Source organism: Lutra lutra, chromosome 7 (assembly GCF_902655055.1).
Source record: "Lutra lutra chromosome 7, mLutLut1.2, whole genome shotgun sequence".
Classification (NCBI taxonomy): Eukaryota; Metazoa; Chordata; class Mammalia; order Carnivora; family Mustelidae; genus Lutra; species Lutra lutra.
Genome location: NC_062284.1, coordinates 139,231,102 through 139,255,892, shown reverse-complemented (window position 1 = coordinate 139,255,892; position 24,791 = coordinate 139,231,102). Strand labels below are relative to the sequence as shown.

The window sequence follows — 24,791 nt, the reverse complement described above, 5'->3', positions numbered from 1 at the left end:
GCTGGGATCATGACCTGAGCCAAAGGCAGCTGCTTAACCAACTGAGCCACCCAGGCGTCCCTGGATTAAAATTTTTAAAAGAACTTGATTTTAGAAATTGGGACATACGAAAAAGAGAATACTTTCATTAGCGTGATTACACTAAAAGTTTTGATTTACTTTGCTTAAATCAGAATTTAAAACAGGGAATCGAAACAGGAAATTGTTATAGTTACCAATAATCCTCTGCTTTGCTTGTACTCTTTGAGGATATTGTTGATATTTTCCACAAATCCTGTTTGGGCAACCCACCGAATGTTAAAATTCTCCTTCACAAAAAGGGCTTCCATTCTCAAATTCACCAGTAAATGGTCAAGACACTCTTGCTAAGAGATAAAGAATATTAGAGATTTGACTACACTTTTCTTCCATTCCGACAGTTATAACAGACCAAAATCACCGTGATTAAAGAAAAAAAATTATACAGTCCCCAAACATGGAAGTCAATGGCGGCGCTCGGTGTTGACAGAGCGCCCCCTGTGGTCTTCCTATGAGAATTCTAAATCTTCCCACCTCTGTGCTGGGGACAGGCAGCATCCTGGCTCTTAGACAAACAGCTCAGAGTAGGACGATGCCGGAAGTCCCAGTGTAAGGTATCTTTTTTGCAAATTATAATTGTATTATTTTTTGAATGGTGCAATCCCTTGGCTCAAAACCCAAAAGAAAAAGTAGAGAGGAAAGCATTCTTTTTGATCTCCATCACCACCCACTTGGCCCTGCTCCCAAGAGACAACTAGTGATATCTGTCCTTCCAGAAACATTCTCAAAGGTAGTATTTAGATGCAATTTATTCCTAAAAAATATAACAAAATAATAAAATAACTACGTCCTAAAGCAAGTTCAAAGAGCACACTGCTGACTAAAGCTGTGTAGGTTTCTGTTACAATGGAATCAGAAATCCCAGGTTCCTGTCTGTATTACACAAAGAGGCCAAAGAGGAGGACACCCAGTGTTTGTAAAGCATTTACGTATCAAACAGTTTTCAAATACGTTTTCTGAGCGGGACCCCTGAGCGTTTTTCAGAAAAGAAAACAGAAGCTCTCAGAAGATAAGGGGAAACTGCTTTAGGGTAATAAAATGTTTAGCTGTTCAGGAAGAGCAAAGATAAACCTGGAACCCAGGTATTTGGACTCCAAATCCCTCAAGAACCAATACATTTAGGAAAAGAATCTCGTATCTACTCACTGTTAAGTCCTTGGTTAGGAAAGCATTTTCTTTGGGTATTTTCTGGATTTTCCCAGGGCCAGTATTTTTACTGATGCACTGTTAAAGAAAAATAGAAATACTATTTGGTTTGCCTGTAAGATTTTAATACAAGATTTCTCAAATGAATGTCAACCTAAGGGAATACTTTTTTTTTTTCCTAAACAGAGGAGGAGTGCCCTGAAGGCATGCACTGATTCATCTGTGTTGCAAATATCCAACGTTCACCACTGCAAGCCAGAGACTGCAGACAGAGAGGAGAAAGGGCCCTCCAAGGGCTTTCAGTCAGGGGAGGCAGCCTAGTACACAGATGATTAATTATGCAAACTGCGTCTTGCAGAGGGGATGCTGGGAAAAGAGGCGACTGACCCATGCAAGAGGTGGGAAGGAGGCAGGGAGGTTTTCTGAGGATTAAATCTGAGCAGAATGTTAAAGATGAGTAGGAGGTGGTCAGGGGAAAGCCACACGCACTATGCTAGCTGGGCTACAAGGTGGCCAGTGGCCTGGATTGGAGAGACAGCCCCCACAGACCAAGAGTCCCTGCAAGCTGCCAGTAGGTCTGGGGAATCTGACTCTATAAGTATTTTGAGGCAAGTATCCAGGACATATTTTAGTAACCCCCTGTGGGATTCGTGTGTGTGTGTCTTGGTCCCACAGTGGCCCCTCCTGCTCCCTTTGGTGCACAGACTGGAGAAAGGCCATCTTGACTGTAAATTTCCCAACACGTACACTGCAGATGCCGACAGTAACTTTGGTTTTAAGGATATTCCATCTGGGGAGTCCCCAGTCTTGTTAGCATAGCCGACTCCATTGCTATACTTTAGGGGGTAAAACAGTTTAAGAAATGCAAGCAAGTGTGAGGGGCGCCTGGGTGGCTCAGTGGGTTGGGCCACTGCTTTCAGCTCAGGTCATGATCTCAAGGTGCTGGGCTCGAGCCCCACATCTGGCGCTCTGCTCAGCGGGGAGCCTTCCTCCCCCCCCCCACACCTCTGTCTACTTGTGATCTCTCTCTCTGTCAAATAAATAAATAAAATCTTCAAAAAAAAAAAAAAAGAAAGAAAAGAAAAAGAAATGCAAGCAAGGGTGAGATGGAACGGCTGTACCTTGACCAAGTCTTCCAGGGTATGGACAGACTCGTCCACAGCAACCAGGTAATGGAGCTTTGGCACGTGGTCTATGATGTTCTGTATCACTCTGCAGCCCGCCAGGAAAAACCATCATCAGGGAAGAAAGCAAGAAAGATGGAGTCAAGTAGAGTGAACCAACCACTGCCCCCAGGGCCAGGCAGTATCTCACTCCACTTCCAACTCAGTCATGGGTGGGACAGTCATGGAAGCCAGGAAGGTGAAGGAACGTGCCTCAGGCTGAAGAGTCACAGGGAAAGTAGAAATGCCATGATTCCAAGCCTGATCCATCCAGCTCCAGCTTCACCCAGTGCCATGCAAAGAGCCCCTGACCCACTGTAGGACTTCAGTCCGTGAAGTCTGCTCACCTGGGCAGCTCCTGGGAGTCTCTCAACAGAGCTTTGGGGAGGGGCATCCACAGAGTCAGACACAGATCTGGAGAAGCCGTGGCTGTTTTAGGGGAGCTGCAGGCCATAAGAGGCAGTGGGGCCAGATCGGGGGTGGGGAGTACGATTTCCTACCCTGGGTGATTCGTGACTTCCGACGTTCAGGACAGACTACCTCTGGGTGAAGACTGCGCTATGGGCTTTCCTGGCACTTTCAGATGGTGGACATTATGCCACCAGATGCCAAAACAGAGATAATGAAGGGTGGTCATGAAGAATGGATACAGTGACACATGTAAGGGTCTTAGCACTTGGCAAGCGCTTACTAAGTGTTCACTGAAACACAAACACATTAGTCAGTTACCTCCGGGGAAGTCCCAGCTCTAGGAGAACACTCACCCTGCTAGATCAAGAACATGAATGGCTGGAATTACATTTGTTCCATCTCCAAACACCGGTAACGCAGGGACCTCACCCAACCAAGCTATCTGAAAGAAAAGCAAAAGTGTATTTCCCCCTGGTTGTATGTAACTATTAGAGCTCACGCACAGCCATCCAAAAGACCTTTGGGCATCTAAAAGACCCAGGGGTCTGATGATGTCATCGCCTAAAGGGGATGTTTTGAAAATGAGTTCTGATGAGATTTAGTTGCTGATCAAATCCTATTAAGAGAAACCAGAAGGTGTAACCTAGGCTGAGATACTTTTCAGGAAATCTATAGTCTGGTGGGCTATCTTCAGTCATCATCTGTGTGGTGTCTACACAGAAAGGAAATGCTTTCACATGCCTGATACCTTCCATCCTCTCACATACACACAGAAATGAGAATGAAAGTCTAAAATTGCTCCCATGGGTCAGGGGTAATTATGACCAATTCAAAGATGAAATGCTTAGTAGATAAACCATTGGAGACTCAGTGACTACTGTGCCTGGATCTGAACCCTGATCTTCAAAGTCCAAACCCTTGTCCTTTCCCCACATTTTAGGTATTTCAGTGAAGAAATAGATAGTCTGAGGCGGCCTGGGTGGCTCAGTCAGTTAAGCCGCTGCCTTCTGCTCGGGTCATGATCCCAGGATCCTGGGATCAAATCCCACATCAGGCTCCTTGGTCAGCAGGAAACATGTTTTTCTGCCTGCTGTTCCCCTTGCTTGTGCTCTGTCTCTCTCCCTCTCACTCTGACAAATGAATAAATAACATCTTTAAAAGAAGAAACAGACAGTCTGGATACTGTTGAGCTGTCAGGTACTAGATTATTTTATATTGCTTTTAAAGAGTGAAATAGGGGTGGCAGCCACAGCAGACCACTGGATCTTGTAAGATATTTCAGACTTTTGGAAACCATTGAAGGGTTCTAAACAGTGAAGTGGCATCATTAAATTTGCTTCTGTTGCCTTGCAAAGGAACGAGGGGAAGTAAGAGTCTAAATGCAGAGGTGGAGACTGGGACAGTTGGGTGAACAAGAGATGTCCACCCTACCTAGCCTGTGGCTGGGGTGGGGGGAGTGCGGTGGGAGAGAAGGAGATACTGAGGAGGTTGGCCCTATAGTACTGGGGGATTTTGTGATGGATGAGAACGAGGGAAGAGTTGGATTCTGGTTTGGTGCAGCTGGGTGGAAGGTCCCATTTTCTGAGATGGGGTCTTGGAAGAACAGAAGGTTTGAGGATAACTGTAGGTAGAATTTAGGTTTGTGAAACTTTCCAAGTGAGGTGCTTGAACAGGCAGCTAGATTCACAGAGTTAGGACTCAGGAGCAAGCCCTGCTGGAGAAACTGATGTTTGAGAGTCGTTGGGCACCAGTCACGGGAATGGACAGAGCAACCCAGGATAAGAGTGCAGATAGGGAAGACAAGAGGGGGGCCACCTGGTTGGCGAAGTCAGTTAAGTGTCTGACTCCTGGTTTCATCTCATCATCTCAGGGTCGTGAGATCGAGCCCTGTGTTGGGCTCCACACATAGTGCGGAGTTTGCTTGAGATTCTCTCTCTCCTTCTCCCTCTACCCCTCCCAATTGTGCACTTGCTTTCGCTCTCAAATAAATAAATAAATCTTAAAAAAAAAAAAGGCAAGGAGGTCTGGGGCAGGAACCTAAGAAAGCCAACATTCAGTGGCCACGTATCTGAGGAGCAGCTTAGAACAGACAAGGACAAACGGACTTCATCACCTACCCTTCTCCTCTACTTTGGCTACAGTCTTCTATGTGCTGTTCCTTAACACAACCTGCAAATTTCTCCCTCAGGTCTTTGCTCTTACAGTTCCTACCACCATTCCTCCAGAAGGCAAAGTAGCCAGCTCCCTTATCACTTTCTGCTCAAGTGTCATATTATGAGAAAGGCCTTCCCTGACCATCACATTCAAGATACAACCTCCCAACCCTACCGCTGGTTCTCTTTCTTTCTCTGTTTTGTTGCTTTCCATCCTGTTTTTCAACATCTGAAATACTCTATGTGTCCTGGCTAATTGGGTTCATATCTCTCACTCTCCTCCATCCCACTGGGATGCAAGTTCCACCAATGCAAGGACATTATTATCACAGTATCAGAGTCCCAGAATTGACAACAGTTTCTGGAATATGGTAGGCATCAGTGTCTGTCTCATGGATGAAGGGAGAGCCATCTTTTTCCTCATTGCTCTGAGAGTGGTCATCATACAGGAAAGAAAAATAGAAAAAGAAAAAAACCCTTCAAACTGAATAACCTTACTGTAAAATGCTTTTCTAAAAACCCTCATAGTCACTGAAAAGTCATACCTTAAAAAAATAATGTAAGATGCCTCCTTCCACTCCATATTGAAGTCCAGCAGCAACCACGTAAGTTGTGAATTTTTTGGTCTAGTAGATAGAGGAGAGGAAAAAAGCTAAATTTAGTATTATTAATCATACTGAACCAGATTATTTTAGTGGTTAAAATGAATGAAAGACATTGAATGCTTCTGACCACTACTGAAATTTATTTGGGACTTTTAATTAAATGAAAGCCAAAGATAATTATCTGTGAAGATATAAAAATGGGTCCTTCCAGGATGATCTTTACTTACCCAGGAGAGGAGGTGGACATACACAGGGAGTTTTTTAGTAACAGGCAATAGTATAAGGTATGATATTGTGATTCATAATAAGAAATATATATTTGGTCCTCATCTCTATATCTGGCATGAGTTCCCAGAACTATGGGAATGGTCAAGCAGAGTAATAAAAGTGTCCTTTGTTATGTTAATCAGGTGGCTTTGAGATCCAACCCAAGATGTGAATGATTGCCCACTTTCAGCTTCCCCACCATCTCCAGGGAGGGGTGGGGTGGGGTGGAGATGACAGCCAATGATTTACTCAAACATTATGAAACCTCCATAAAAATGCAAAAGGAGAAGGTCTGGAGAGCTTCTAGGTTGGTGAACATGTGGAGATTTGGGGAAAACAGAAAAGCTCCATGCCTTTCCCCAAACCTTGCCCTGAGCATCTCTTCTATCTGGCTATTCCTGAGTTATATTCTTTTATAATAAACTGGTAATCTAGTAAGTAAAATGTTTCTCGGAATTCTGTAAGCCACTCTTAACAAACTAATCAAATCCAAGGCTTGGAGAGGTAGGAGGGGTTATGGGACCCTCCAACCTGTATAGGTTGGTCAGAAGCACAGGTGACAGCTTGAGCTTGCCACTGATGAGGGATAGAAGCAGAAAAATGTCCACCTTTAGCCCAGGAGGCTGACCTAGCCTGCATAGTTTTGGTAAGGATCAAATATGTACTGGTTGCTACATTCTTTTTTCTTTCGTTCTTTTTTTTTTTTTTAAAGTAGGCTCCACGCCCAACAGAGGTCTTGAACTTAAAATCCTGAGATCAAGCCTGAGCTAAGAGCTTAACCAGCTGAGCTGCTCAGATGCCCCCTAGTTGTGCTATTCTTCAAGGGTCTCATGACTGCCCACGTATTTCACGGATGGTTAATATGGAACTGAATGGTAAGCACCAGAGAAATATTGCAAAAGTAGTTTTACAAGTAGAAATTCAAGAAAACATTTATGATCTCATACACCCTGCATGCCTCCCACTCCCTGAACACTATGTGGACAACTTACCAGCTTCCTACAGCAAAAGTACAGCCCTTTCTGCCCACAGGTTCTATCCCTGTGCTACTTAAATAAATTTACTAAGTTGTACCATACAAGGTCTCATGAATTCTTTTTTTTTTTTTTAAAGATTTTATTTATTTATTTGACAGAGAGAGATCACAAGTAGGCAGAGAAGCAGGCAGAGAGAGAGGAAGGGAAGCAGGCTTCCTGCTGAGCAGCGAGCCCGATGCGGGACTCAATCCCAGGACTCTGGGATCATGACCTGAGCCAAAGGCAGCGGCTTAACCCACTGAGCGACCCAGGCGCCCTCATGAATTCTTTTTTGATGGTTGTGCTCAACAGCCACACAACACAACTGGTGAGGCAAGTGGGGGACAATCTCATAGGACTGAGCCCTAAATCTGTGGGATCTGATGCTACCTCTAGGAAGATAAGTGTCAGAATTGAGTTGAAATATAAAACACCTGGCAGGTGCCCAAGAATTACTTGGTGTTGTGGAAAACCCCTCCCAGAGGGCACGAGCACACATGTTAGAATTGGGAACCTTTATCAGGAAAATGAGTCTCTCTTCTGCTCCAGGTAATCCATGGTGGGTTATAAAAACCTAAAACCTCCTAATTCCAACCGCTAGAAATGCCAAGTAAAATGTCACTAGTATCCTTGTAGGATGGTAGAATTCTCAAGGACATAAAAGAAAACAGAAGTGAAAACAAGAGTGGTGAAGAGTGGACAGTGTGGGTGCCCTGGGAAGTCAAGGGTTCTCATAATCTAGGTGTGTGCGTTTACAAATACATGCAGGTAGAGGAGACAAAGCACTGGATTTGGTGGTTAGGAGTTGGGTCACAATATGAAAGGTTCATCCACAACAAAAGAGTGAACTAGAAAAGAAGGTGAAAAGGAATTGCGTCAAACCTAAGCCAAGGTTCCCTGAAGAATTTTAACCTTGGCCCTATACTTCTCAATGGTTTGTCGTTCACATTCAAATTACCTGCTTAATCCAGGGATTCCAGAACCAAAAATTAACATAAAAAGCATTTTAGGCAGTGAGACTCTCAGGCACCTCAAAAAGGCAAATACAAATTTCCCTCTACCTGGCTCCCCCCACCCCCACCCTGCCCCCAGGAACCTCCCCTGTCCTTTAAAGCCCCAGTAAAAGGACAACAGCTGAAGCAAGGGTGGTGACCTCCTTGTAGCACGTGGGTGCTGGTTTGAGGGCACAGCTTTGACTAGCAAGCCAATTACAAACTGTAAGGCATAGTCTCTCTGTGATTCCCATTTTGCACTGACCATAATGACTCCTGGAGGCGTCCAACCCCTGAATATACCTGAGACTTTTATAGCAACACTTTTGGAAGATATACTTTACACTTCGATATAAAGTGCACTTGGCTCACTTTTCCCTGAGAATTCATTTACCTGAGGTTTTTAGGGGTGATGGATAAAGAAATGGATATTGACAATTTAAAGAGATGCTATTTCTAAAAATCCATGCCAAATAACTCCAATTTACAATTGGAGTTCCCGAAATCACAAGAAAATATGCTACTAATACTTACTAATAGAAACTTTGTACTAAAAGACCTTACTAAAGATGAGCTCACAAGCCAAAATTATAAAACTGATGAGGGAACAATCCACGATGAGTGAAATCAGACTTGCAATGCCTTTAGAAAATAAATTAGTAGAGATTATGAGATAAATATGGTTATAATGATGAAAAATTAAGAAATTGGAAACAAAAAAGAACAGGATGATCAGGACAGTGATAATGATGACAAAGAATAGGCAGGTGGTGGTGGATGTGGTGGGGAGAGCCTGGGTAGCTCAGTTGGTTAAGCTTCTGCCTTTGGATCAGGTTATGATCCCAGGGTCCTGGGATGGAGTCCCGCATCAGGCTCATTGCTCAGCAGGGAGCCTGCTTCTCCCTCTGCCTGCTGCTCTTCCTTCTTGTGCTCTCTCTCTCTGACAAATAGATAAACTCTTAAAAAAAAAAAAAGAACAGGCAGGTGGTAGAGCAAGGAACAGAGAACAGGAGAGAAGGGAGCTGACTAAGGTGGAGAGAGGAGGAGAGTTGATCACGTCTTAGCCTCCCTCCCTCCTGCATTCATGTGAGCCTGAATCAGGCTAAGCTGGCAGAAGAGAAGTTGAAAATTTCATGATAGACTCATGACTTTATTTTTATGTTTTTTTAAAGATTTTATTTATTTATTTCAACACACAGAGAGAGATAGCGAGAGAGGGAATACAAGCAGTGGGAGTGGGAGAGGAAGAAACAGACTTCCTGCTGAGCAGGGAGTCCAACACAGGGCTCGATCCCAAGATCCTGGGATCATGACCTGAGCTGAAGGTAACGTTCAACCGACTAAGCCACCCAGGCACCCCTAGACTTTAGTATTAAACCTGTCTGAGCCTTTGTGAGAGCTAGAAAAGATTTCATTAATACCCAAGAATGGTCCGGAAATCTGCAGAAATGGCTAAGATATTAGCCTGCTCCCAATGTTAAGAAAAAACACAGGATTTTATAGTTTCATTCTGACAATGTGTAACACTGTGAAGGGGTTATAAGACTGTGCCTTGAAATGAACAAAGCAAAGATCTAAAATAATTTCAAGGAGATATGGATACGTTTACTCCATAGTGGGAGATTTTTTTAGTATACCCCTTCTTAGTAATTGACAGATTCAGGAGACCCCCAAACTAGTAAGAGATGCAAAACACCATTAAGAAACTTGACCTAGGGGTGCCTGGGTGGCTCAGTGGGTTAAAGCCTCTGCCTTCGGCTCAGGTCATGATCTCAGGGTCCTCAGATTGAGTCCCGCATCAGGCTTTCTGCTGGGCCTCCCCCGACGCCTGCCTCTCTGCCTACTTGTGATCTCTGTCTGTCAAATACATAAAATCTTAAAAAAAAAAAAGAAAGAAAGAAAGAAAGAAACTTGACCTAAGGAGACATAATGGAAATTGCACACAGGTTTGAAAAACACGGGTTTTTCAAGTCCGTAAGGAATTTAAAATAAAAACAACGCTGGCTGTGTACTATGGAGCAAAGCATCTCATCAAAAACTACAGAATTGCCACCACCCAGACCACATCCTCCGACTGAAAAGCAATTCAGTGATAAATGGACAAAAAAAGGTGACACTGGAGGAGGAGTTAAGATGGAGGAGCAGCAGGGGGTCCCTATGCTTGCCTCACCCCCCAACACAGCTAGATAAATATCACGCCATTCTGAACACCCAAGAAATCAATCTGAATGCTGAGAGAACAAACTGCAGAACTAGAGAGAAAAGAAGCCACATTATGGAAGGTAGGAGGTGCAGAGACATGATTCCAGGAAGAAAAGAATCATGAGTACTGCAGAAGGGAGGGAGCCCTGATCTTGGAAAGAGGAGAGAGAGAGAGAAACAGAGAGAAAGCAGCATGTGGGGGGATTGCCCAAGAGAAACACTTCCTGCAAACCACGGATTGGGACAACTACAGTGGCTGATTACTGCAAGTTTTTACAAGCACTGGAACCAAAGTCTGAAGTTTTAGAAGTCTGCACCATTGCGGGGTGGAACCTGGTGGTCATAGCAGCACTCCTGCATGGAAGGAGGGAGCGGGCAGTGTGTCTGAGGATCCCCCAGATTGCACTGGAGAGGCAGTGCTCTCCTTCTTGGAGTGCATTTCAAGATTTTATTTATTTATTTGACAGAGAGAGATCACAAGTAGATGGAGAGGCGGCAGAGAGAGAGAGAGAGGGAAGCAGAATCTCTGCCGAGCAGAGAACCCGATGCGGGACTCGATCCCAGGACTCTGAGATCATGACCTGAGCCGAAGGCAGCGGCTTAACCCACTGAGCCACCCAGGCGCCCATTGGAGTGCACTTCAGAATGAAGTGGTGGCGCTGCCTCTCCAGGGACAAAAATGCTGGCAGGCACCAACATGCTGCCTTGGTCATTTGCATAGGAACAGAGACACCTGCTGAGGGCAGTATATCATGGTGCTGGGTTTTTGTTGTGCTATAAACCTCAAACTGCTGCATGGTTGTGTGACTACTGTTCTGGGACAAACCAGCACTGACCACAGCACGGGAAAACCCTTCCCCCAGAGGATCAGCACAGGTCCCTGTGCACCAGGTGCCTAAGATATGGAGTTTTGGAACCCAGCTGTGTACCCCAGATAAAACATAGAGGAGTACTGTGCTGCCTGGCAGGTAGATAGCTTGGACACAGACAGGGTGAGGCCAGAGATCTCATGGAAGCCAGGGAAACAAGAGGGGAGATGATTCTTTTGTGGGGCTTCCTGAATAGTGGTAGGAGCAAACTCCCCTGTCTGGGGATGAGAGAGAGCGGTGATGCCATTATTATGTCCTATTCCCACCAGCAAGGACAGACATCATTGAGCAACACAGTGCCCCTGCCCCCTTGGGGAGCCTGGAGCTGATTAGGCCAAGCCCCACCCCCCTGCACCTAGCAGGTGCATCTTACTAGGACAAGTCAGCCTAAGAACCAGTGCAGCAGGACGCTTCCTGAGAGGACCAGCACACACCCCTCGCTCATACCAAATCTACTGATCAAGATTGCTGCAAAGATTCAACTCTATGGAAAACAGGATCTAGTCTCCTAACAAGCAAACCAAAACACACCTAGTTAAAACGTCCACACTGTGGATGAAGTCCAAACATTTCCCACTGCAGGAGAAACCCTGCAGAAGACTGACCTCAGGGAAGGAGCAGCAAAAACACAACAACACAGTGCACACCCTGAGACGCTTGCTGAAGCCCCAGGTCCTGGACAGTATAGGACTCTTCTTAACATAGACATTACTCTCAGGAGCAGGAACTATAACAGGCTTTCCTAACACACACACACACATACATCAGACAAGTGCACACACCAGTAACCTAGACAAAATGACATGACGGAGGAATTCATGCCACAAGAAAGGACATGATGAGGTCATGGCCAGAGATCTAATCAAAACAGATGTAAGTAATATGCCCAAGCCAGAATTTAAAATAACAATTACAAGGATACCTGCTGGGCTTGAGAAAAGCATAGAAGACATTGAAGAGATAAAGGAACTAAAAAACTAGTCAGGTCAAAATAAGAAATGCTGTAACCAAGATGCAAAACTGACTGGATGCAAAGACAACAAGGATGAAAGAAGCATATGAACAAATAAGTGATGCAGATGGTAAAATTTAAGGAAAATGATGAAGGTCAAAAGAAGAGGGGAAAAAAAGTATTGGATCATGAATGTAGACTTAGGAAACTCAGCAACTCCATAAAGCGTAGTAATATTCGTATCATGGGAGTCCCAGAAGATGGAGAGAGAGAAAAAGGGACAGAAGGTTTGTTTGAGCAAATTATAGCTGAAGACTTCCCTAATCTGAGGAAGGACACAGACATCCAAATCCAGGACGCACAGAGCTCCCATCAAATTCAACAAAAGCTGGCCAACACCAAGACATATCATAGTAAAGTCTGCAAAATAGAGAGATAAGGAAAGAATCCTGGGATACCTGGGTGGCTCAGTCAGTTAACTGTCTCCCTTTGGCTCAGGTCATGATTGCAGGGTCCTGGGAGTCTGCTTCTCCTGCTCCCTCTCCCTCTGGGTGATCATGTAGTGTCTCTCTCTCTCTTATAAATCAATTAATCTTTAAAAAAGGAAAGAATCCTGAGAGCAGCAAGGGAAAAGAAAGCCCTAACCTTCTAGGGAAGACAAATCAGATTAGTAGCAGATCTCTCCACAGAAACCTGGAGCAAAATATGTTCAACCTGCTGGAGGAGAAAAATATGCGGCCAAGAATACTTTATCCAGCAAGGCTGTCATTCAGAATAGAAGGAAAGATAAAGAGCTTCCCAGACAAACAAAAACTAAAGGATTTCATGACCACTAAACCAGGCCTGCGTCAGGCTGTCTGCTCGGTTGGGAACCTGCTTCCCCCTCTCTCTCTGCCTGCCTCTCTGCCTACTTGTGATCTCTCTCTCTCTGTGTCAAATAAATAAATAAAATCTTTAAAAAAAAATAATTACTCTAACTATAAATGGACTAAATGCTCTAATCAAAAGACACAGGGCATCAGAATGAATAAAAACAAACAAACAAGACCCATCTATACGCTGCTCATAGGAGACTCATTTTGGAGCTAAAGACACATCCAAATTGAAAGTGAGGGGGTGGAGAATCATCTATCATGTTAATGAGCATCAAAAGAAAGCCTGAGTAGCCATACTTACATCAGACAAACTAGATTTTAAACCAAAGACTGTAATGAGAGATGAATAAGGACACTATATCATAATTAAGGGGTCTATCCAACAGGAAGATCTAACAATTATAAATATTTATGCCCCCAACTTGGGAGCAGCCAGATACATAAATCAATTAATAACAAACTTAAAGAAATGCATTGATAATAATACCAAAATAGTAGGGCTCTTTAATACCCCACTTACAGCAATGGACAGATCACATAAGCAGAAAATCAACAAGAAAACAATGGCTTTGAATGATACACTGGACCCGATGGACTTAACAGATATATTCAGAGTATTTCATCCTAAAGTAGCAGAACACACATTCTTTTTGAGTGCACATGGAACATTCTCTAGAATAGATCACATAGTGGGTCACAAATCAGCCCTCAACAAACAAAGATTGAGATCATACCATGCATATTTTCAGACTACAGCATTATGAAATCTGAAGTCAACTGCAAAAAAAAAAAAGTTGGAAAGACCACAAATACATGGAAGTTAAAGAACATCATACTAAAGAATGAATGGGTTAACCAGGAAATCAAAAAAGAAATAAAAAAATACATGGAGGCAAATAAAAATGAAAACACAACAGTCCAGGGATGCCTGGGTGGCTCAGTTGGTTGGACGACTGCCTTCGGCTCAGGTCATGATCCTGGAGTACCGGGATCGAGTCCCGCATCGGGCTCCCAGCTCCGCGGGGAGTCCGCTTCTCTCTCTGACCTTCTCCTCACTCATGCTCTCTCTCACTGTCTCTCTCTCAAATAAATAAATAAAATCTTTAAAAAAAAAAAAAAAAGAAAGAAAACACAACAGTCCAAAATCTTTGGGATGCAGGAAAGGCAGTCCTAAGAGGGAAGTATAGAGCAATACAGGCCAGTAAAAAATGTTTCAAATATACAAGCTAACCGTACACCTAAAGGAGCTAGAAAAGGGAACTGCAAATAAAGCCTAAAGCCAGCATAAGAGGGGAAATAAGGAAAACTAGAATGGCAATAAATGATATAGATACAAAACCAGTAGAACAGATCAATGAAACTGAGAGCTTGATTTTTGAAAGACTTAATAAAATTGATAACCCCCTAGCCAGACTTATCAAAAGAATAAAAGGACCCAACCAAAAAAATGATGAATGAAAGAGGAGATATCACAACCAACATCACAGAAATACAAACAATTGTAAGAGAATATTATGAAAAATTACATGTCAACAAACTGGGCAATCTGGAAGAAATGGATAAATTCCTAGAAACATACAAACTATCAAAACTGAAACAGGAAGAAATAGAAAATTTGAACAGACCCATAACAAGCAAAGAAATTGAATCAGTCATCAAAAATCTCCCAACAAACAACAGTCCAGGGCAAGATGGCTTCCTAGGGGAATTTTACCAAACATTTAAAGAAGAGATAATATTAATTCTTCTCAAATTCCAAAAAATAGAAACAGAGGGAAAACTTCCAAACTCATTCTATGAGACCAGCATGATCTTGATTCCAAAACCAGATAAGGACCCCACTAGTTTGGGGCTTGAACCCACAACCCTGAGATCAAGACCTGAGCTAAGATTAAGAGTTGACCGACTGAGCCACCCAGATGCCCCACAAAAAATGTATTTTTAAAATAAAGTTTTGATTGTATTATTTAGATCATGAAACAAATTTCATGTTTTTATAAGAAAACAGATATTAAAATGGTAAGATTCTCCACTTTATCAGTCACATCAATTATTTGTGTGTACGTGACCATATGTTCTCATCTAGATAACTGAACATAAATGATCAATAAATCATGGATTCTCGATCTGTGGCAATGCTTAATCTTAATAAAATAATACACTCACAAGATCTGAAATTGGAAGAAATTTAGACCTGTCTCGTCTAGCGCCTTTAATCATTTTACTCCAAAACTTTAATAACTTAGAGAAGGTCATCAATCAATGGGTAGAAAAGGGGCTAGAACTCTCAATCCCACTGTTATTTCCTTCAAACATTTTATACTTGCAGTGTTTGTATTGCCAGAGTTAAAAAAAAATTTGTTTTTGTTTGTTTTTGTTTTAATAGGATAGAAGGTGAGGACAAAGTTCCTATGGTAATATCCTCTGAGACCACCAGGTGTCACCATGATTACATGTCACTTCTGTGGGTTCTCTGCCCGTGGGGAAAACGTAGTAGATGGAACCTTTGGAGTTTTGGGGGTTCTGTGTAAGTTCTACATATTAAATGTGGATGATGATAACAGGCCTTGATTCACAGGAGTCTGAGAGTTATCTAGGAGATACACAAGGATTACATGAACTACCAGAAGCCAAACATTTAGCACAGGGCCTGGCACTTAGTGAGCAAACTCTTGATAATTCTTAAATATAGTAAACTCATTCATCACCAGGGCATTCCCATCATCCATTCTGACAAAAGATAAGAAACACACTGGTTTTACAATATCTACGTATCAAAACGATCAATTTTGCTGCACCAGAAGGCTAAGAAGCTATCGGTGTTTACAGTTTTCCAGTCGTAGGTCTATCTTAGTAACAGGTGGCCGTGCCCTTGTCCAGGTCAACTCTGTGGACTGATGGAGCTTTGGAATCAAGAAAAAATAAAAGTAAACCCTGTCGTCTTTGCGGTCTGCTGGATCTGAGGTTGACACAGCTCTATCACGGGGCTCTTCTTTCCCACAGCGCCCGCATCTGTGAAATGGGCATAACTATGTATGTATACAACACTGGGGTTGTACAGAATGGATCAGATCAGGCCAAGAAGTGCCGGGGACAGTACTCAGCAAATCCTACTTATGTGACCTCGAGCTAGTTACTTAACTTATGAGAGGCTCATCTCCGGATCTGTGAGACAAAGTTAATACGTACTTTTCTGCTCTAAGAAACAGATGAGGGAGATTCTGAAAAAAGGGGAAATGTGCCCCCCACACACACAACACTGACTCTGAGTTATTTGCCTCTTCTGGGCTAAGGGACTCTTGACCCACACTTCAGTGGGTGAAGGCTTGTGCTCTCTTGGGGACCTAACACAAGGCTGTCAACTTAGTGGGCTGGACCAACATCAGGACCAGAACCCAAGGACGGCGCATCTTGGGGGGGAACCTGAAGCTCAGAGATCATGGGCGTGAGGATAAGGAGACCAGACACAGAGACATGTAAGGAATTGACCTACACGTGGAACAGCCCGGCCCTGGCCGTGTGAACTGAGCATCGTCCCCGGACAGACTTCTCTCACTCTACATGCTTTACTGTTCCAGACTTACATTCTTTCCAAACTTGAGAACCATTTTTTCAGCATTTATGTGGTCCAGAAAATTCGGATGGTGTTTTCTTCTTCGATAATCCTCTTCAGTAAATGGAATCTCAGAATCATCCTATGGAAGACAAAAAGCCAGACCAGGGACATGGAGCTTAGAGCTATGTAAAACTACTAAGCCTGGAATGCTGGCTCGACTGTTCTGGAGAGCTCAAATAAAGCATCTGAAAAGCTATTACTTACTTTTCCAGTGATTCAACTCCCTTGAAAATGTTTTAGCTAGCCAAATGTTATCACTTACACTTACCTTAAGCAAAAGAAAAAATTTAAATGTCTTTCTTTTAAAGACATTAAATAACCCATTCCTTTCAAAAAATTTTTAATTTACTTAAATTCAATTAACATAGTGATTGTTAGTTTCAAAGGTAGAGGGCAGGGATTCAACAGTTGCGTACAACACCCAGTGCTGGTTACATCACGTGGCCTCCTAAATGCCTGTCGTCCTGTTATCCCCCTCCCCCATATTTGTCCCCCACCCCCAAATCCTCAGTTTGTTTCCTAGAGATAAGAGTCTCATTATTTGTCCCCCTCTCCGATTTCATCTTTCTTGATTTCCCTCCCTTCTCCTATGATCCTGTCTTGTCTCTTAAATTCCACGTATAAGTGAGATCATGTAATTGTCTTTCTCTGATTGACTTATTTCGCTCAGCATAATACCCCCTAGTTCTACCCTTGTTGTTGCAAATGGTTACGATTTCATTCTTTTTGATGGCTGAGTAATAGTCCATTTTGTATATATACCACATCTTCTTTATCCATTCATCTGCTGATGGATATCTGAGCTCTTTCCATAGTGTGACTGTTGTGGACATTGCTGCTAGGAACATTGGGGTGTGTGTGCCCCTCTGGATCACTATGTTTGTATCCTTTGGGTAAATAAAATAACCCATTTCTTAATAGCTTTTGCAACATATACAGTTTCATGTTTTATTCTAACTTGTGGGTTTTTTTTTTTGTCTTTTCCATGTTGCCCTTTCCCCTCAAATCAACCTCATGTTAATAAGAGCATTCCATGTGTAAGTTTCTATCAGATAAGGAGAAATATCATTTGCATTGGGAATCAGGGATGAAAAATATTTCTCCACAGTCCACTGAGCAGCACATCACATCACATTCATTCCCTCCACAGCTCACCATCCTGGGAGGACCCATGGAAGGATCCTCTCAGAACAAGGAAATGAACACTTAACAAAAATCAAAGGAAGAAATTGAGACTCATGGTACAGAGTGACTTCCCCAGATCCATCCAGACACAGAGGTCCTAGTAGCTGGAGGAGGATTTTTTTTTTAAAGATTTTATTTATTTATTTGACAGACAGATCACAAGTAGTCAGAGAGGCAGGCAGAGAGAGAAGAGGAAGCAGGCTCCCTGCTGAACAGAGAGCCCGATGCGGGGCTCGATCCCAGGACCCTGAGACCATGATCTGAGCCGAAGGCAGAGGCTTAACCCACTGAGCCACCCAGACGCCCCTGGAGCACAGTGTTCGGTAAGGAAATTTTCAACCACATCACAGTGGTCCAAGTTTGATAATCGATCCAAAACATTTGAGTCCTGGCTTTACATGGACTGAATCAGAGAGACAGCAGAAACACAATGATGAGGACCTAGAGGGGGCACAGTTGTTGGCAGGAAGGACCCAGGTGACCAGGGCCAAGCTGGGAATCAGTATTGGACAATGCAAGTAATAGCCAGGGCTATTGATCACGGCTTATGGACCATATTGAGAAATTTAGATTTATTCTAAGAGCATAAAAAGGCATCGAAGGGTTTTGAACATTTTTTATTTTTATTTATTTATTTATTTAATTTTTAAAAAGACTTTATTCATTAATTTGACAGAGAGAGAGAGAGAGAGAATACAAGGATGAAGAAGGGACAGAGGGAAGAAGACAAGCAGGTTCTCCACTGAGCAGGGAACTCGATGTAGGGTTCTGTCCCAGGACCCTGGGATCATGACCTGAGCTGAAGGCAGATGCTTGACTGACTGAGCCACCTAGGTGCCCCAGTTTTGAGCATTTTAAACAAAACTAAAGCACAAAGACCTGAATTATATTTTCACAGGATCACTTAAGATGTTCCCTTGAAGACTGGATGGGAAGGAGGGGATGACAGGAACCAGTTACCAGGGTGCTTTCGTAGTGAGGGGTGGGAAAGGCTGAGGCTTGGGCTAGAACATCACCATGGATACAGGGAGAGAGCAAGATGCATTCTGTCTCATTCGGGGTGTTGAGGTAACAGAACGTATGGATGGATTGGCTGGTGGGTGGAAGGGAGTGAGGCTGGGGCAGCCGGAATGGTGCTATCACCATGGGGAGGAAGACTGGGAGAGGGTCAGTGTCCAAGGAGAAGATCAAGCTCTCCCACCTCAGCTCTGGGTCCATGGTAGATGTGCAGTGAGTACGTTACGTGAGAGCTGATCTCTCAAGTATGTCGAGTGGCTCACATACAGGGTTGCCAGAGAAAAATACAGGACACCCAACTAAACTTGAATTTCAGATAAACGAACACATAATTTTTTAGTGTAAGTATGTCTTAAATACCCCCATGGGATATACTTATGCTAAAAATTATTCACGGTTTCTCTAAAATTCGAATTTAAGTGAGTATGCTGTATTTGCATTTGCTAGATCTGGTGATCCTTACTTGGGGTCTAGAAACAGGCTAACCGGCTTTGCCTTCAGGATGACTTGAGTCCTGGCAACTCCAAAGCCCTGGCTGCCACGATGGGGTGGCCAGTCTGCCTGGCTGGCCCTCCTGGGCTCCCTGGGGGCCCTGCACCCCTCTTCTAAGATTTGCCTCTCCTTCCATCCTTATGGCCGTATCAGAGATGGTCACATCCCTGGTGCTCTGTTCTCTGGCCACAGGTTTTGATATTCAGTCAATCTCTTCCTCGAAATTGTGAGACCGGGGCCAAGGGAGAAGGAAGCTCACCCTCTCTCTGGCCAGATGCACTGTCGTCCATCCACTAGCCCGGGCTGCGGGGACTGAGCTGTCGTCCTGATTCCCGGTTTGAACAGAGACCTGGCTTGCACACCACGTAGGAACCTTCGTTACCGGCCACTGGGCTGTGTTCCCTCTAGTCCTTGAATGTCACTTGTTAGAAACAGGTGACAAATAAAGTATAGTTGGATCCTGTATCTTTTGCAGAGGTTTTGGTTCCTTGTGACTACTTGCATCTGTGCTTTTCCAATAAACGGTGAGTCGACTTTCTGTCGGCTTTGTATCCATTATCCTTTGTTTGTCACATGGTGGTGACTGGTGGCATTTCCGGACACTCTGCCGGTCTTCACCACAGTCAATCAGCTTCTTTAGACGCTTCCTCCTTCCAGGAGGGGGAGAACTGACTCTGCAGAGTGATCTCCCCCTTTCTGTTTGGCTGAAATCTGTTGTCTTGTACCGCGGTGTTGGACCCACTTTCTCACTGGTCACTGTGTTTGCTCGAGCGGCTCACCTGCTGGACTCTTCCTACCAGGTTACTCTGTAACTATCAGCACATCAGTCCTTTTTCCTCTGGGCTGTTGGCTAGCATAATGGTCTCCGCTCTTGACTCACACGTTAAAAAACAAACACATGGCTGTACTTTTGAAGCAGATACTAGGGGCACCTGGGTGGCTCAGCCACTTAACCATCTGCCTTCAGCTCAGGTCATGATCCCAGGGTCCTGGGATCAAGTCCCACTCTCCTTCTCCCTCTGCCTCTGCCTCGCTCTCTCTCTCAAGTAAATAAATTTTAAAAAAATTTAAAAGTCTTAAAAAATAAAACAGACACTAAAGAAAAAAAAAGGCCCCATAAATATTGAGATTCTCCCACTTTTTAAAACAAATACAAGTGAGTTAATGTATTAAAAAACTGCCAGGGGGTGGGGGGATGGGGTAACCTCGTGATGGGTAATTAGGAGCACACGTGTTGTGATCAGCACTGGGTGTTACACGCAACTAATGAATCATTGAACACATCAGAAACTAATGGTGTACTATATGATGGCTACCTGAACATAATAAAAAAAATGAAAATAATAGTTAAATTAAAAAAATAAAAATAGGGACGCCTGGGTGGCTCAGTTGGTTGGACGACTGCCTTCGGCTCAGGTCATGATCCTGGAGTCCCGGGATTGAGTCCCGCATCGGGCTCCCGGCTCCGCGGGGAGTCCGCTTCTCTCTCTGACCTTCTCCTCGCTCATGCTCTCTCTCACTGTCTCTCTCTCAAATAAATAAAAAAAAATAAAATCTTAAAAAAAAAATAAAAATAAAAATAACCAAAATGAATAAATGCCCTGTATACAGTTTTCTGTTTGGATACTATTGGCTTCGAGGAACAGAAAACCAAATTCAAAATGGCCTCAACCCTGATGAGATTCATTATGTCCCCAAAATAACTTTCAGAAATAGGGTGGCTCCAGGGGAACCTACATGGCTCAGGTGGTTAAGTGTTCGGCTCTTAGATCTCAGCTGCGGTCTCAATCTCACAGTCAGGAGTCCAAGACCCATGTTGGGCTCCATGTTGGGTGAGGAGCCTACTTAAAACAAAACAAAACAAGACACAAAAAAGCCAGGGTGGCCCTAGGTGCCATGCGATGGGCTTCTCTGCCCTTCTGATGCTCTCTCAGCTCTAGCTCCCTCAGGGCGTGCCCTTCCTCTTCCGGCTCCTAGCAAGACCGGCAGCAGCCATTAGTTCCAAGTGTCATGTCCAGAGCAGACAATATCTCCAGAGGGAAGAAGGCTGCATCTTCTAAGCAGGGATGAGCCCTTCACAGAGGTCTCCCGGGGGACTCCTCTCCATGCCATATCCTGGACCATGCTGATTTCCCAGGCACAGAGCTAGATGACATATCCCGGGTCTCTTGCAATTGGGTTTGGCCGTGTGATGGGGTTTTAGTCAAAGGCATTTAGAGAAAGGATGCATATGTCTTCCACGCGTGGCTTGGAAAGCTTCCTGTGCATGATCTTCTGTGCCTTCTACCTGGGGTCCCCAGGCTTGATGTAGATTTGCATAATGGCTCTGGAGGCCACTCTGGAAGATGGTCAAGCCATCCAGTGGGAGGACCCTGGGTCTCGAAGCAGAGTTGGGAGGACACTTACTCATTCATCAGAAAAACCTGTCACATGTTGCATATGAATAAGGAATAAACTTTTACCACGGCTAAGAGAGTCAACATGTTTGGGGTTTGGCTGTTACTCTCTGGCATTCTGGAATTAGCTTGCATGCCTGCCCTTAGCCCATCATTCGCAAGAAGAATGGGACCATCACAGCTCATTTGGATTCATAAGGATTTCCCTGGAGGTGGGGATAGCATCCCCCTTCCGTGGCTCTCATGGGCAGCTCAGCCACTGAACAAATCAGGACTCCACTAGAAAGGAAGAGAGGGGAGTGGGGTGGCTGTCAGGGGACCAGCAGCGTCTACACCAATCCACGCTCACCTTTCTCTTTTGAGTTGCATAATGAAGTCGTGGCTTTCCACCAACTCAGTGGACTTCAGTTAAGCACAATGTGTCAGGCGGCGTCTTAGCAGGATAAAAAGTACACACTGGTGGGGCGCCTGGGTGGCTCAGTGGGTTAAGCCGCTGCCTCCGGCTCAGGTCATGATCTCAGGGTCCTGGGATCGAGTCCCACATCGGGCTCTCTGCTCAGCAAGAAGCCTGCTTCCCTCTCTCTCTCTCTCTGCCTGCCTCTCCGTCTGCTTGTGATCTCTCTCTGTCAAATAAATAAATAAAATCTTTAAAAAAAAAAAAAAAAAGTACACACTGGGTTAAGCCGCTGCCTTCGGCTCAGGTCATGATCCCAGGTCCTGGGTTCGAGCCCCACATCGGGCTTTCTGCTCAGCAGGGAGCCTGCTTCCTCCTCTCTCTCTGCCTGCCTCTCTGCCTACTTGTGATTTCTCTCTGTCAAATAAATAAATAAAATCTTTAAAAAAAAAAAAAAGTACACGCAAAGTGGGTAATTTGAGGAGAGTTTAAAAACAGGATGATTGGGATGCCTGGGTGGCTCAGTCAGTTAGGTCCCTGCCTTCGGCTCAGGTCCTGATCCCAGGGTCCTAGGATGGAGCCCGCATTGGGCTCCTTGCTCAGCAGGGGGTCTGCTTCCACCCCTGCCCCTGCCACTCCTCCTGCTGGTGCTCGCTCTTGCTCTGACAAACAAATAAACAAGATCTTAAAAAAATACATAAAACAGGATTATTAACAAAGATGTGGACAGCATGAAGGGGAATCCAGTACATTGGAGTCAGTAACGGGGTGCTCTGTACCACTCGTAGGTCCCAAAGCTGAGAGGAAGCCAGTGATAATTAGGGCCTAGAGAAGAGGGGACAGGCTGCCCGATAGGCACAGTGATGTTGGCTGAGGAGCTCAGCCTGCCAGTTCACAGGATAAACACGCTGACCTCTCTCTTTTCCTTTCCCTCATCCTCTCACCCAACTCCCCACTGGCCAAACCCAGTGGGCAGGAGAGGACAAGCTTGCCTGCTGACCTAGCCCATGATGCCAGAGCAGGGTCGAGAAAAGTGGGTCTGGATCTGCAAGGACAGATGGGAAATGCCCAGCATGCAAAATTATTTTCGTGATGCTCACCCTTCACCACTGGACAAGTGGGGAGCCCTCTTTGGATTCTCAACACCACCCAGGGCATCTCTGAAAATGTCTCAGCTTTCTGACATCAAAGATAAATTCCAGGCTCACCCAGATTTTTACTGACCCAGAACATGGAATCTAGTCCCTTCCATAGTGTCCTGGAACTAGTTGTACTAAAAAGTGGCGTTAGAACTGAACCTTGTGTCTCAGGGAGGCCCAGGAGGGCTGCTGGTGAGCCATTTTTCATGATGACAGAGCTGAAGATCTGTCTTTCTTAAAGTCAAGAGGTCACAATGATTTTTTCCAGCTTAACGTATCTTGTTAATGACCGCTAACTTCTAGGACCAGGTTTGATTGGCTGTTAAGATTTCCTGGGATGGGGGCGCCTGGGTGGCTCAGTGGGTTAAAGCCTCTGCTTTCAGCTCAGGTCATGATCCCAGGGTCCTGCGATGGAGCCCCGCATCGGGCTCTCTGCTCGGCAGGGAGCCTGCTTCCTCCTCTCTCTCTCTGCCTGCCTCTCTGCCTACTTGTGATCTCTGTCTGTCAAATGAAATGAATAAAATCTTTAAAAAAAAAAAAAAAAAAAGATTTCCTGGGATGATGGGCTGCCTGGGTGGCTCAGTGGGTTAAGCCTCTGCCTTTAGCTCAGGTCATGATCTCAGGGTCCTGGGATCGAGTCCCACATCAGGCTCTCTGCTAGGCAGGAAGCCTGCTTCCTCCTCTCTCTCTCTCTCTCTCTCTCTACTTGTGATCTTTCTCTGTCAAATAAATAAAATCTTTAAAAAAAAAAAAAAGATTTCCTGGGATGATGACAATAAGACAGAAGCAGGGAAGAGCAGGGGGACAGGTGCACAGGGCGTGCTCAGCTTCCCAATTGCTGATGCCCAATGGCCTCTCTGACCATGGATTTTGCAGACCTTGCTTATATCTTTACAACAACGTCCTCTTTCTGCGTCAGCTAACTCCAGCTAGATTCTGTTACTTGCACCCTGATATCCACTGATGCCAAAGTCTTCCTCTGCCCCACACCCTTCAGTTAAATTTTTGGGGGACAAACTGCCCTTCAGAGCAGCCTGGTCTGTCAGTTTGCTTCTTTGTCCCTAGAAAAGGGGGAACCAGATCTGAGGACAGATATTCCAACTTCCTATTCCAACCATAACCACAACTGGGATGATAAGCATCACTGGGCAAGGAGGCAGTCACAGGCCTTAAAGGAAGTCATTAAGGGGTTGCGCTCAAATGGTCTTAGCTACATTTGCAGGGCCTCACACTTACCAGGTCCTCCAATGTCCTGCCCTTACAGATCTGGCTGAGCTCAACTCATAATCACAAGTCACCGGTGACTTGCACAAACACCCTAGACTAGGGTAATGCAGCTGTGCCTCAAACAGGAGAAACCAAGGGACAACTCGGTGATGCAGTCAGTTGGGGTCGAGCTCTTCATCGGGCTCTGCGCTCAGTGCAGGGTCTGCGTGACATTCTCTCTCTCCCTCTTCCACTGCTCCCCCCATCCCCAGCTCTCTCTAAAATAAATACATCTTTAAAAAAACAAAAAACAGGGAAAACTGAAATCCCACCTGGCTTTCTTCTGCTCCCAGGGTGATTCTACTACATTTTACTTATTTGTGAGCTTCTACACTGACATAATCTCACATTTAAGGAACGTTTACAAAAACAATATTGAGAATTCCTATACATTCCCCCCCCTCAGATCCACTAATTAAAAAAAAAAAAATTATCACATTGTTTTCTCATTGTCTCTCTCTTTCTATTTGTATGAATATTTTAAGGGCAAATAAAAATTAAAAACAAGAAGCTTCATTCTCCCTGTTGACAACAAGGCAAGAGGCTTCTCTCCCATC

General features: G+C 44.4%; 1 protein-coding gene across 2 annotated transcripts in view; it reads right to left on the bottom strand.

The window, feature by feature from the left end:
* The window catches only part of AK7 (adenylate kinase 7), a 73,092-nt gene that overhangs the window by 24,391 nt on the left and 23,910 nt on the right, over positions 1-24,791 (bottom strand). Inside the window, exons 5-10 of one of the 2 annotated variants that reach the window (XM_047738354.1) lie at positions 16,314-16,424; positions 5,497-5,577; positions 3,152-3,240; positions 2,346-2,436; positions 1,225-1,302; positions 216-365 (exon numbers count right to left, since the gene is read on the bottom strand). In XM_047738354.1, the coding sequence (XP_047594310.1) occupies positions 216-365; positions 1,225-1,302; positions 2,346-2,436; positions 3,152-3,240; positions 5,497-5,577; positions 16,314-16,424 (600 nt within the window). The remainder of the gene's footprint in view (positions 1-215; positions 366-1,224; positions 1,303-2,345; positions 2,437-3,151; positions 3,241-5,496; positions 5,578-16,313; positions 16,425-24,791) is intronic. The other variant, XM_047738355.1, reaches the window with a different exon arrangement.